We start from the raw sequence: 14,124 nt of genomic DNA, 5'->3' as shown, positions 1-14,124 counted from the left end.
AAAGAACAGCACATTTTACATATAAACAAACTATACAAGCATACGAACTATTACTTTTGAATTCACTGTAATACTGTCATTTCAATGTTATAAATGTTGTTGGTGTTATTCAAATAAAGACTGATATACAATGGACTCCCCTAAACTACAAACAGCTTCACAGTCCCAAAAAGTTTTCCTGTAAATGTCAGTATGCTACTACATTAATACTGCCTAGTAAATTATTTAAAGCATATGCAATTCTCGAGTTTCTTTTTTTTTTTGCCTAAATGATAAAAAGGAAACTATTTATTGCTAAAATTTATATAATTTTTAAATTTTCATTTAAATATCAGAAATTTGTCCACAAGCTTTCTGGCATTGGTGAAATTTTAAAAGTAGGAATAAAATAAAATAAATGAGTTGCATCTGTTTACATATCTGTTAAATAAACAATTTTAAAAATCATAAAGCTTTCCATACAACTCTGACCAGACAAATTGAGCAGAAAAATGTCGTTTTATTCAAATGTTATGGCTGTTTAGAATCTGTCTGCTTTATCTCTTTAAAACATACATAGTCCATTAATCACTGAATCTTTAAAATTTTTATTGCTTCATAAAATGATTTTGTTACAAACCTTTTAATAATCTATTAAATATATCTAAATTCTTTTAATCATAATTTAATTATACTTAATATTATATCTAAGCCACCTCTTTAGCCAGTTTCAAAGAGAAACCAGTAGAGTCTTTAAGTGTTCAATTGTGAGTATCAATATAGAAAAGATAATATTTCAGTAATATTTTTAGAGAAAAATTTAACCTTGGATTCATCAAAATTGATGTACTCAGTTAATTTTTTTGAAAGGAAAAAAATCTTCAAAACCTAAAAACTGAAGAAGAAAAATAATAATTGAACATGTAAGCTTTTGGGATAAAAGCTCAGTGAAAGAATTCCATTTGGTAGAAGTAGAATTACATTCATAGTAAACAAGTATTGGTGCTTAAAGTAAAATCAAACCAAAGAAAAACAAATTTTAGCAAGCCTTGTGCTAGTGTGACTAGGGAATACACTTTAAATGTGCCTGTTGAACAACAGACTTGTTACAACAGAGTATTTTAAAAGGAAAGAATATTATCACAAGTCGGGATAGTTTGCAGGGAAAAAAAAAATCAATCTTGGAACAGCAGTAGCTTAGAAAATGTAAGGAATACTTGTCGAAAGTTATATTGTTGATTGTTATTTATAGTAAAGCTTATTATTTACTATGTTAGTATTTTTCTAATTGACGGCAGGCCTTGTGCCAGTCACCATGCTAGATGTCTTACAGTCACCATGCTAGATGTCTTACATTCTTAGTTAATAGTGACTGGAACCTTGCAAAAGATGTCTTAGTATTCCCATTTCACCAGTGAGGAAAAGAGAAATGGAAAGTCTCCCCAAATCAAAACTAGCAAGTGGTAGAACGAACTTTAGACAGTAGGACTGCCTCATTTCAAATGGTCAGATGGGATGGGCTTAATCTATATTTCAGTTTTTCACCATATAAATTATTATAGTTTCAGAATAGGAACTATGTGCAACTCCCCCAAACACATAAACACATAGACACACATTTTCTCTCTGACAATCACAAGCCAGGTGCCTAGCTTATAAGTTTTTATTATTTTGTTTCAGAGTTTCTTTTCCTCTGCCTTACAGGATGCCTCTTAATACTCTTGCCATCTTTTCCCTTTGCACTTTTTGTTAGTAGATATTTAGAATATGAAAACTAAATGGAATATTAGTCTAAGCAAATTGCGTTTGGAAAACTAAATCTGCCAGAAAATAACAAATTACACCCTACAGCTCCTGTACACCCATCCTGAGACCAGACCTAAATCAAACATTTTTTTAAAGAAGTCGTAGTTTGGTTTTAGTTGTAAATCTGCTCATCTACATTAGCACAATTTCTGACAACTTGAAAATAAATTATAAAAGTGATCCCAAAGTTCCCGAGAATTGGCTGCGTGTCCCATTTTTTCTTCCTTTTTCCTGGTTTGTCATTCTATTCATTTCTCTTCTTGGATTTGAGAAAGGAATCTGTTGACTCAGCAGCCCAGGGCTATGGTTCTTTCCCTCTGGGATCCCTGCTCATTAGCTTCCTAGGCATGGCTTTCTTCCCTGCTGGCTCTGGGCTATAATCTCTCCTCTCATCCTCTTCGGGGAATGGAGAAAATTTGCTTATAACTGTGATCTAAACATAATCACACACTAGGTACCCTAAAAATAGTCACTCAAGGAAGGAAGTACAAAGGACAGACTACCAATTGATAGGACGTCTTCTTGGATTTCATGATTGATACACTAGATTTCTTTACTCTGGGCAAAAAAAACCTCCTAGACCAAAAAGCGTACCTTCTCCTTAGAAAGTGCCTGTCAATACTATTTCAGAGAAATACTATGAAGTTGGACTTTTGTAGGTGCTTACAACGACAGCAGTTTTCCTAAAGAGCTTAGAAGTGGGGAAATAAACCAAAACAGAAGTTGAAGACTTTTTAAGATATTTCAAGGACTAAAATGGTCACTGTAGACATCAGGAGAGAAATCTCAGCACACAGTCCTCTTCAGCAAAGTCCACCGCTAAGTTATTTGTTTAGTAAAGAGTTTGTCAGGTAGCACTGCAGCTATTTGGGCAGACCCAACCAGAGAAAAAGATTCCCTGGCGTAGAGTAAGCATGACGGTGCCACCTACTGGCCACTTTGCCACACTCTGTCATCCTGTGCCTAGCCCAAGTGGCTCTGGCTTTAAGATTGTCTTTATGGTGATTTTGCTCTCAACCACAGGTGAAGATAGTGGTTGCTGGCCCCCCGATAAATAAATAGCTCTTGTTTGGGATAGGCAAATTCCTAAACTCACAGGAATTGTTTTCTTTCTTTATACCATCCTTATATAAAATATACTACCATAAAATGTCATAAAAATTAGAGATTCTCTGCAAGAATATGGGCCTTATGTGATGATAATACAAGCACTTCAAACCTGATTGATGCTTGTTGTGAAGGTTTTCTTAGTACAAAGGAAACATGTTTCTATACTGCCACTCTGATTGTCTGTCCAGTTAATGATTTCCAGAAAAGAGAAGTGGTATAATCAAAATTAAGGTATAGCCCTCTGATAGAATAAATTAATGCTATGCTTTCCTATTAAATAATATAGGTCTTTTCAAGGGAAGCCAGTGTTAAATTACGAGCAAGTTTCGTTCTATTTCCCCAATAGCTTTACTTGCATAAAGTATGTGCTGCCTGGCCCAACCCTGCAATTTGCAGGGCCCAGGATACCATATTTCTAAATATTTTAAAAGTTATGAATCAGACTATAAATAAAGTCTGTTCTATCCACCTACCTTGACAAATATGTCTTGATAACAACTTGGAAGGCTGAGTTTGGATTTGAAATTCTGTCTCCCCTGAGTTCCATACCTGAAAATATTGACATAGACATAGCCAGCCCGTGTCCCCAGCCTCTGGCCCTACACTGCTTCATCACTCCCCTTCTTATATTATGAACAGCTTTGTGCTCAGATTTGTGGACACCTCAGCCTGGTCTTCAAGTTTTGTCTACCTTTTGCAACAGCTGCCCCTTTTTGGCTGTCTCTTCATGCCTCTGAATGGTAGGGTTGGAGAAGAGACCTGCCAGGGCCTGGAAGGGAACTCAGAGTCACAGGGCAGGGAATTCTAGGGTCTCAGATAAGAAGAGGTGGTATGGGAGGAGAGAGGGAAGCACAGGCTCCAAGAAGTCACATCCAGTTGGCTCTGTGGACTCCTTACGCTGTAGGAAAGGGACGGGCAATGGAAAAGACAAAGCAGAGTTCTCTATAATGTGCCAAAGGCCCCTCTTGCTTTGGCCTTAATGGTGGTGTTAAATGCTCCTGTTTTTGAGACTACTTTTCTCTTCCAAGGCAACTAAGGCCGATATTGTACTCTGAACACTTCACCACCTGCGCACTCACTCATAAGTGTGTCTTAGACATTTAAACACAATTAGGTACACCTGTTGCTATGTCCCCAAGGCAGGCAAAAAAGCCTGAACAGTTAGAATCATGTTGCCCTGTTTACAGAGTGACCAGTAGCACACATTGCCAGGATAGCTGTCTAGCCCACAACAACAAGACCAACAGCAACTACAGGCAGGATTTGCCCATGTGCGGAGCAAACTGCCAGAGATCTTGGCCTTCTTAGCAGGTTTCAATAAAAACTATTTAAAGATACATAGAAAAGTACATATACACATACAAAGAAAAGTAACCAAGGAACACAAGGTTTTACCAAATGGAATGTTAATAATCCTTGCAAATATTACAAAACTAGAAATTAAAATCAGCAATCTTTTCCTCGGTTGTGAAACCATGTATCAATGCTAAATGCAAAATGCTTTGATTTATTTGGTTCTGGTTTGGGAGACATTTAAAGAAAATAATAATGCTCTGGACTCCTTATATTGAAATTTCAAGATGTTTCTTTTCACCATCAAAAACATCCAGAATAGCTGCCATTACCTACCTTTTTTGAATCACTTTTATTATCTCTGTTTTTTTTTTTCTTTGAGATGGAGTTTTGCTCTTGTTGCCCAGGCTGGAGTGCAATGGTGATCTCGGCTCACCATGACACAACCTTCGCCTCCCGGGTTCAAGCGATTCTCCTGTCTCAGCCTGCCAAGTAGCTGGGATTATAGGTATGCGCAACCATGCCCGGCTAATTTTGTATTTGTATTTTTAGTAGAGATGAGATTTCTCCATGTTGGTCAGGCTGGTGTCAAACTCGGGAGTTTGACCTCAGGTGATCCGCCTGCCTCGGACTGATCACTTTTATTAGCTAAGGTTAATAGAATTGAAATCACAGGAATTTGCAGAGCTATATATTATTTGTAAAATTCAAAATGTTGCAAAGTTCAAGCTAAGTATGGAATGCTGAAAAGATAAGCATTGAGTCAGGAAGTTCCAAATCTGCTTGTGAACAATCTTCCCGATTCTCTAAAAAGGGCTTTAAAGGGCCTTATTTCTTCATTGACTTCTTTGAAGAACAGAGAGAAACACTCGGTTAGGCCAAGGTTTACATGCTGATAAGTCATCTGAGTTCATCAGCTATTTCCAGTTGTGTAATCACCCCCATTCCACCAAACACATGCACGCGCAAGCACTTCATCCATTCTCAGGCCAGCCCTTCTCACCGTTATTTGCTGGCTTGAATCATAAATGGCTTGATCAGTGCATAAACTGACTTCTGGCTCCAGTCCTGTATTGAGTTTACAGTGTCAACTTGACGTCAAAGTCCACAGTACCCTTCCATTCTTAGACTGTGCTTCCTGGAATCCCACTTAGCTAGAGGCATTTATTTCATTTTAAAATCACCATCTTATGACCTTATTATTAAATGGAATTTTACGGTTGTATCAATAGTATTTGAAAATTGAGTTTTAAAGATAATGTGACAGGGTAGAAGCACTGTTCTAGGTCCCTTTGCAAACATGAGCAAATTCAGTCCTCATGTTATGAACTGTCTGTTTATATATTGGGAAGTCTAAGGCTCAAAGAGTTTGATTTGTCTGGGATCACACAATTTTTTTTTTTTTTTTTTTTTTGAGACAGGGTCTTGCTTTGTCACCCAAGCTGGAGTGCAGTGGCAGAATCACAGCTCACTGCAGCCTTGACCTCATGGGCTCAGGCATGGGATCACATAATTGATAGTGGTAGAGTTGTGATTCAAACCCAGGTCAGGCTGGCTCCACTTCTTATGTTGTTCCTCCCATGCTGTGCTCCATGCCTGTATTTAAATTCTCTATTTCCCATTTAGCATCTTTGCAACCTGGGAAAGTTATATATAATATCCTTGCTTGAGTCTTAGTTTTCTCCTCAATAAAATAAGCATAAGGACATTTTTTCATAGGGCTTTTGTGAAGATTAATTTAGGTAGGTAAGTAAAGTAGACAGGCAGGCAGACAGGCACATAGTAGGTTCCTGATCTTTGTTAGTTCCTTCTCCTTCCCCTTTCCATAAATATGTAAATATCTGATAAGTATTTGATCGCCTTCTACTCTGGATTAGATTTTTAAAAATCAATTCTGCATTGACAATCCAAGTAATAATGTATATAATTAGATCATCATTTCTTGGACCATACAAAGATAAACTTAAAGTTGAAATTGATAAAACAGGTAACAAAAAGACACATGAAGGTATTGATAATACTGTACTGCTACTGGGAGAATACCCTGCAAACAATTTTTGAATGTTGAGTCAAATGATTCATGGAATTACAAAGAATCCAACAGCATTCTTTGGTATGTAGCCAAAGTGGTAATCAAAGGCAAACTAATTCAATGCTTTGAAAAACACAAATAACAAAATAGAGTGGGGAAACAAGTCAATTATAAAAGAAAATGGGAACATTAGAGAAGAATAAACATAATTAGTTCTAACTAGACAGTCATAGCTAGACTTGAATTAAATCTTAAATAGTAGAAATGAATGAAAGGTTTTATAAGTACTTGTGAAATGGAGAGAAAGGAAAATGTATAGAATTTAAGCAAGTTAAAAGGTAACTTCCGAAAAAGATATCTTATTCCAGCCACAAGACAGAAACTATTTCAGAAAAGTTTATAATCATTTGTTCTTTGGGCCTGTGACAGCTTAAAAATCTTCTTTCCTAGAGCAAATGATTCATTTACAGAAACTGGCAAAATGTATACATATACACATACATATTTTCTCCCTTACATTTATTTATATAAAGTTACTATTTTTGGCAGAACTGGTCTCCAAGGTACCTGATGACCCTCAAGTGAGTAGTCTTTTCTGGTTAACATTTTCACATATGTGGACTATCTGTTGCTGATGATCATGTTCCCAGGTCAGCAGGAATGCTTCTGGCAATGTGGTGTTTGCCTTGTGTGTTCTGCTGTGTCCACTGCCTGTGGTCACTTCGTCCATCTGATCACATGCCAGTACCTTGGCCTCTGACTGCCCGCCTCTGCACAGCATGGATCCTCATGGAACCATTGAGAAGTGCTGACACAGAGGGCTTTCCAAGGTCTTTGGGGCTGCTTGTGGTGCAGCTGATAGCATGGGTTGGTGCTCTTGAAACTGTCCAGAGGATATATCCTCTACCTAGTGTGTACTTTAACATATTCGCTTGGATATGGAGCTTAGGACTGCTCTGGCCCTACTACCCTTCAGTATATTTTGGTTTCCTCAATTTTGGTTTCCACTTCTTTCTCTGAATGACTTCCTTGTCAACTTCCTTAACAACGATCAGCTCTGTGAACCTCATAGGCTTTTTAGATGCATGTATGGTTTCAACAGCCTAGACCTTGAAATGCATGCTGTAAACACTTTGAGACCGGTAGGAACTCGTATGTAAAATTAAAAGTCTGTAAATGAAAAATAAAGTACAAATGTACTAGTGGCAAATATATCATAAAAGATGAATTGATTCCTGTATACCACTGTACCCTACCCTTAGTGAGGAACATAAACAAAATTGAGGAAAAAATTACTATGTTCCAAATAGCTTAATCTGGTTGGATGTGTTTCCTCCAATACTAGAAAAAAAAAGTCTTATGGTTTCACTCAAGCAAATGTGATAATTTAAAAAAATAACTTATGTATATGTGATAAGCAGTAGAATGGGCATTAAGATGTCTACATCTTAATCCCTGGAACCTGTGAATGTATTAAGTTGTAAATGGAACTGAGGTTGCTAATTGGTTGAGTTTAAATGGAGAGATTATCCTGGATCATCCAGGTGTGCCCAATGTAGTTACAACAGTAACTACATTGTTAGTATGTAGAATACTACATACTAACATGAAGAGAGAGGTAGAAGAATCTGTGTCAGAGTGATGCAATGTGTGAGACTCAACCTGACATCGCTGGCTTTGAAAATGGAAGGAGGCCAGAAACGAAGGAATGGTGACAACCTCTAGAAGCTGAAAAAGAGTTAAAAAAATTCTTTTCTGGACACTTCAGAAAGAACCACAACTCTGCCAACACCTTGATTTTAGTGACTGCAAACCCATTTAGAAGTTCTGACCTCCAGAATGACAAAATAATAAGTTTGTCTTGTTTTTAGCCACTAAGTGTGGTGATTTGTTGCAGCAGCGTTAGGTACGTTACAGTATGAAAGCTATATTCCTCTGAATGAATATTGCTCATTGATGATTTATGGATTATAGGTTCTTCCTCCAGTATGTTATTTTTTCTTGCTTCCACCTCTCCTTGCCACACATCTTACTATCCTTTCTCCATTGATGACCCACCCTGAAAGCCGTCATCATCTGGAACACTCTCTATTTGCTTTTACCTATGGAGAACTTCTATAATAGACTCTCTTTACATCTTCACCTGCCATCCAAATTGGAGCAAATGTTCCTTTAGGGAAGCTTGCCCCACCTGAATTAATAACACATGTAAACTTTTCTCCAATCTCTTGTCTTGCAAACTTTCATGAAATCTTTTCTGTCATTCTAGACTTCTTCCGTCTTCATCCACAAATGCATACAATTAAACACCAACTTTGGTCTGTCCCTCTTTGCCTATATATGCAAGTACCCAGCGAAAGTGGAAGAAGATTATTTTTCTAACTCATTTCTGTCTTTAAAAGCTGACTCTTGTTTTTTCGCTTGTGACCTTCATCAGTTGATGCCCATATGCATGAGCTGTCCTCTCTTGAAGGCTCTGGTTCTATATCCTTCCTGTGACCCAAGTCCTTATATACCTTTCTCAAAGATAAAAATCTTCTGTTCCCTTCACTGTTAATGAGCTGGAGCCGGTCTTCCAGGGTCTTACAAGCTGTTCCTCTAGTCAGGTGTCAGCAAACAGTGGTCCACAGGCCATATCCAGCTCATCATCTGTTTTTGTAAATGAAGTGGTTTGATTTTGGGGTGGGGTGCTTTGGGGTTTTGTTTGTTTGTTTGTTTTGAGACTGGGTCTTGCTCTGTCACCCAGGCAGGAGTACAGTGGCACGATCACAGTTCCCTGCAGCCTCGACCACCTTGGAGGGTGATCCTCCTACCTTAGCCTCCTGACTAGCTGGGACTACAGGCACATGCCACCACGCCCAGCTAACTTTTTTATATTTTTTATAGAGATGGGGTTTTGCCATGTTGCCCAGGCTCATCTCAAACTCCTGGGCTTAAGCAATCCGCACACCTGTGCTTCCCAAAGTGCTAGGATTACAAGCGTAAGCCACTGTGCCCAGCTTTGTTTTTGTAAAGTTTTATTAGAGCTATGTCACACACATTCATATACCTGTTATCTATGGCTATTTTTGCACTACAGTGGTAGAGTTGAATAACTGTGACAAAGTCCTAATGGACTATAAAGCCTAAAATATTTAGCATCTGGTCCCTTACTGAAAAAGTGTGCCAGCCCCTCTTGTAGACCATACAGTTTTGTATTTTGCTGCTATCCGTTTTGTTTTATTTTGTTTTGTGGGTGATAGTTAACATAGTGATATTAGACTTGGACATATAAATAGAGAAAGAGACAGAGAGAGAGGAAGGATGCAAATGTGCCTACCCGTAAATCTGTAATCTGGGTACACTAACAGGGAGATTTTCTGTAAGATGCAATTTTTCTATGTAGCTTTTGGTATCTTTTCAGAGTACTGGGATAGTAGAGTCGGACTGATTCTGCATGGCTGGTCTACAGTTCTTGGGAGATAATGATGATACTTATAAATTATAACAATGTTGATAACAGTGATCGTTTGTTAAGTGCTTCCTATGTGCCAGGCACTATGCGAAGTACTTTAACTTGGTTCTTTGGAAAGATCCAAATTAACACTATTGGGGAACTTGTTACAGATTTGCTTAAACAATTAGCAAGTGATGGCTGTGCTTACAAAGAATTAATGATACATATAACATAAATGTGATTATGATTACTCACTAATTCCTTCTCCTCAGGGTGGGGTAAGCTCTTCCAGCAGGGAAGGTGTCCCTAAGGGTGAGGTCTTCATCCCAATCCCCTGAGCTCTTTCCTTCTCTCCTACTTCCATTCCAGTCTGTTTCTTGGCCCCCACCATGGATCCCCACCTGTTTGCTGTCTAGGCACCCTGACTTCCTCTGCATTGTTTCAGTGCCCAAACATTACAGAACAAGGCTTGCCTGCCTCACTGTGAAAAGTCAGCTGTTGCTGAATTGAATGTGCAGCGGTCTCTTCAATGCACCTATGGGCTGCATTCTCCCACGCTGAGCCGGGTTCCTTGCATGGTAACCATGCTGAGGGACAGATACTAGGCCTCAAAATCCTGTTCATTAACAATCCAGCTGCCTGGCCACAACCCAGGGTCTCTCAGGGATCCTGCCCATCGTTGCCCTGACTGTGCTAAACTGTTGCCCACTTATACTTCATGGACATTGCTAGTGTTACACGAATATATGTGCTAACAGACTCTCACTGGCTGCCTTGAGCATGCATTTCCCAGCCTGCTGTTGTCCAGTGAGGTGTTCATTATTTTGACCCTAGTCAGGACCTGGAGGAAATAGTCTATAGGATAGGAAGTGTTTCTTCTCTCAAACAATAGACATGTTTCTCTACTGTCTGTTCTAGTTTCTCTTCGGAATGTTTCCTGTTTATCTCTCTGACTGATGGAATGTGAATTCATGCATTGAAGGCCATATACTTTCTAACTCCAGAGCACTTTTAAAATCCCTTAATTTATATTTCTTCCTCTATGTGTGGGTGTCTCTCTCTGTCTCTCTCTGTTCGCTTCCCCTCCCTCCCCTCTCTCTCTCACCTCACATCCCAGCCCATTTCTCTCTCTCTCTCTCTCTGTCTCTCTCTCTCTCTCTGTCTCTCGCTCTCTCACTCTCTCAGATTGTAAACCAAGGAGAATATCTGGTCTCAAATCTAACAACACCATATTTTCTACATGACATTAGACAAATCAACTCATTGTTTTCAATAGCTGTAAGACGAAATCTAAACACTTAACTTGCCAGATTCCTAAGTTGTTTTGTTAAGGCTGAAATGAGGAAGTAAATTCATTCATCTGGTAAGTATTTATTCAGCCTTTAATGTGTATCAGGCACTATACCAGGTGGGATACATTTATGAAGAGAACAAATGAACTTTCTTACCCATGGCAGTGACATTTTGGTTGAGAAGACATATATTAGGTGAGGAAACAAAGTAAGTTCTGCAGGTTGTGGTGGGTGATTTATAGGAAGTAAGCATGATGCGGTGACTGAGAGTGACAGGGATGGTGATACTCAAGATAGGGCTGCCAGGAAAGCCTCTTCAGGGAAGCAATACTGACAGTGTGACACTCGCATTCTGTTTGAGAGAAAGCCTACCGTGTATTGAACTGCAGACACACCTTATAAGTGGTAAGATGTCACGTCAATGAAGAGTAGCCTCCTTTAATCCTTTGTGCAAGAGGAGAAATTACAGAACAGTAAGTTTTCCCAATTTGTGATACTGTAACTTCATAATAATCGCTATACTTCCTTGTGAGCTTCCTTTTTTTACATCTAAATCTTTTACTGCTGCTGCTTCTTCTGTTTTTTGTTTGTTTGTTTGCTTACTTGCTTGCTTGTTTTTGAGACAGTTTCACTCCTGTTGCCCAGGCTGGAGTACAGTGGCATGATCTCAGCTTACTGCAACCTTCGCCTCCCAGGTTCAAGTGATTCTTCTGCCTCCGCCACCATGCCCAGCTAATTTTTGTATTTTTAGTGGAGATGGGGTTTCACCATGTTGGTCAGACTGATCTCGAACTCCCGACCTCAGGTGATCCACCCGCCTCAGCCTCCCAAAGTGCTGGGATTACAGGTGTGAGCCACCATGCCTGACCTCTCTTCTGTTTTTGATTTGTGCTGGCCTAATCTTGTCATCTGGCACCTATCTATGGTACTGTTTTCCTTCTGCCTGCTCTCAATCTTCCCTGCCACTGTTCATACCCTTCCTTCCTGCTGCTTGACCTGCTGCAAGCCATAAACCCATGCAATTGGTTTCCATTTCTAAGACTTGAACCCTATACTTCTAAAACCTTCCCTGAGGTTTCCTAAGCTGCTCGTTTTTTCTGCTAACCTACCTACCCTTCAGAATATAGGGCATGTCTGCTACTTACCTCCTGAAGACAGGAATATTTCTAAACTGATCTGACTAGAATTGGCTGGCATAGTGCCTGGCACGTATAAATCCTCAATAAATATATATTGACGAAATGATTAAGTGAACCGATTTTGCGGATATCATGCAGTGTATCTATAGGCTTACAGTGTTTTTTCCTCTGTAACTTTGCATCTATTGTCCCCTCACATGTAAAATGCATATAAAAGCCTTTTCCTTTAGCTCTATAGGATAGTAAAATCTTATCACTTCTTCACAGGATTTTTAAAATTTTTAATCTACTCCCTCTATTTGCTGCACATATGAAACTTTGTCGTTGATTCCAGAGACACCTAGAGGCATTGACAGTGTCTCTGAGATTCTTTGTACGTTGTCCCCCATAGTGCATAATGACAAGCCTCGGAATTTAGTATGTAACTGCATTTTTGCTAATGAAAATAACAATCACTGAGATTTCAGCTGTTTTGGTTTCTGTTTTCAGCCTCTGAATTATCACATGTATTATTCATATTAAGTAGAAACGTCTAAGGAAAATCTTTGTATTAAGGAAGTTGTCGTGTTTTCAGTTAAGTAACAACTAAATGCAATGTTTCTTTTGAAGAGAATTTTCAAGTATGTCCAGAGTTTGGTTTTAGACACTTTGTGTGATATTATTGATCAGCAATAGCAATAATAACTTAACTACAAGCAACTTTCAGAGACTTTTCAACAGCAAATAGAATACTCACTTTTTATCAGTGTAAAGGTATGTTTAGAATCATCGCTGCCAACTCCTTTCAAGAACTTAAGTGTTAAGTATTTCCTTAAATCTATATCTTCTTGTGTTATGTCAGTTAGTAATAACTTTTAAATGATCCCTCAGTTTTGAACATTCTCTGTTTATAGTTCTAAAATATTTAAATAATACCAAAAATTGATGAAGAATCCCTTTGGGTTTTTGTTGTTTAGATTATATTCTGTAATTCAAGAAAACCCACATAATTTACACTGGATTTTTATTTAGACTTATACAAAGACCTGACCTATGTGATCAAGAACAACTTCAAAACTTCAGGATTTATGATTTATATTTGTTGTCCTGTGGGATGTATTAGATTGGTACAAAAGTAATAGCGGTTTTTTCCATTACTTTTAATAACTCTAAAAAATAACTCTAAAACAGTGGGGCAGACTTTCAAATAAACATACTAATAATTACATGTCTAGGCGGCCCCTGTCTCCTTCAAAGTAGTCACCTGGGAAGGCTACACATTTGTTCCAGTAATGCTGCTATGGCTTAAAAATGTTGTGGAATGCCTCTGAAATGCTAAGAAATAAAGGTAAAATGACATTATTTTAAGTAACCTGAATTGTGGCAGAGGTGAATTTAATTTTGTTGAGTAGTCAAATCATCCCAGGACCCAGTGTAGTAAATAAAATCTGGAGTGTTGTTTGGAGCCATAGTTGGATGTAAAATAACAAGATGGGCTTTCCTAATGATGCATAAACTAACTCTTGAAATTGTCAAAGAGGGATTCCAGAACCCTGGACCTTGGAATAAATGTATAAGCTCCCAAGGTAGCTACATGAAGAACAGTACTTGTCTAGGTAAGGAAAAAAATATGTGTATGTTTGCAAAATAAGATCAGTTTTATTACTTTATAGACAAACCTTGTAGATGAAAAAAATACTCCTATCATGGAACTCTTTATAAGCAAACTTCCGAATGTAAGTAGAGTTTCTGCCTCATCCTTTCTAAGCCTGTTGAGAAATCTGAATTTCTAATAATGACTTATTACCTTAAAAAAGTAATGTTTACTGTTTTAAAAGTAGATGTTTGCAGTTTCTCTTCACCTTTTCTTGATTAGCTTTGTTACCCTATTCAATTTTTATTTCAGTGTATCCATCTTTGTTCACCCTGAGATTCTCAAAATGTGTTTTCTCATTGTAAAATTATCAAACTATTGAACTAAAAGTTAGAAAATAATGTCTAAGCTGAAGGCTATTAATTGTTCTATATTGTTTCAAGCTCTTTTTGTTGGCATTAGTA

The 14,124-nt window shown here is 38.1% G+C and overlaps 1 protein-coding gene across 4 annotated transcripts in view; it reads left to right on the top strand.

Annotated features, from left to right (window-relative positions):
- Positions 1-14,124, top strand: part of RFX3 (regulatory factor X3) — a 315,033-nt gene that overhangs the window by 289,745 nt on the left and 11,164 nt on the right. For 3 of the 4 annotated variants that reach the window (XM_030798998.1, XM_030798486.1, XM_030799530.1), the window contains one exon: positions 13,740-13,802. The exons of the other annotated variant lie outside the window; for it this stretch is intronic. In XM_030798998.1, coding sequence (XP_030654858.1) covers positions 13,740-13,802 — 63 coding nt within the window. The remainder of the gene's footprint in view (positions 1-13,739; positions 13,803-14,124) is intronic. 4 annotated transcript variants of the gene reach the window in all.

The sequence above is a fragment of the Nomascus leucogenys genome, chromosome 1a, assembly GCF_006542625.1.
Source record: "Nomascus leucogenys isolate Asia chromosome 1a, Asia_NLE_v1, whole genome shotgun sequence".
NCBI lineage: Eukaryota > Metazoa > Chordata > Mammalia > Primates > Hylobatidae > Nomascus > Nomascus leucogenys.
This window is presented reverse-complemented; position numbering and strand designations above follow the sequence as displayed.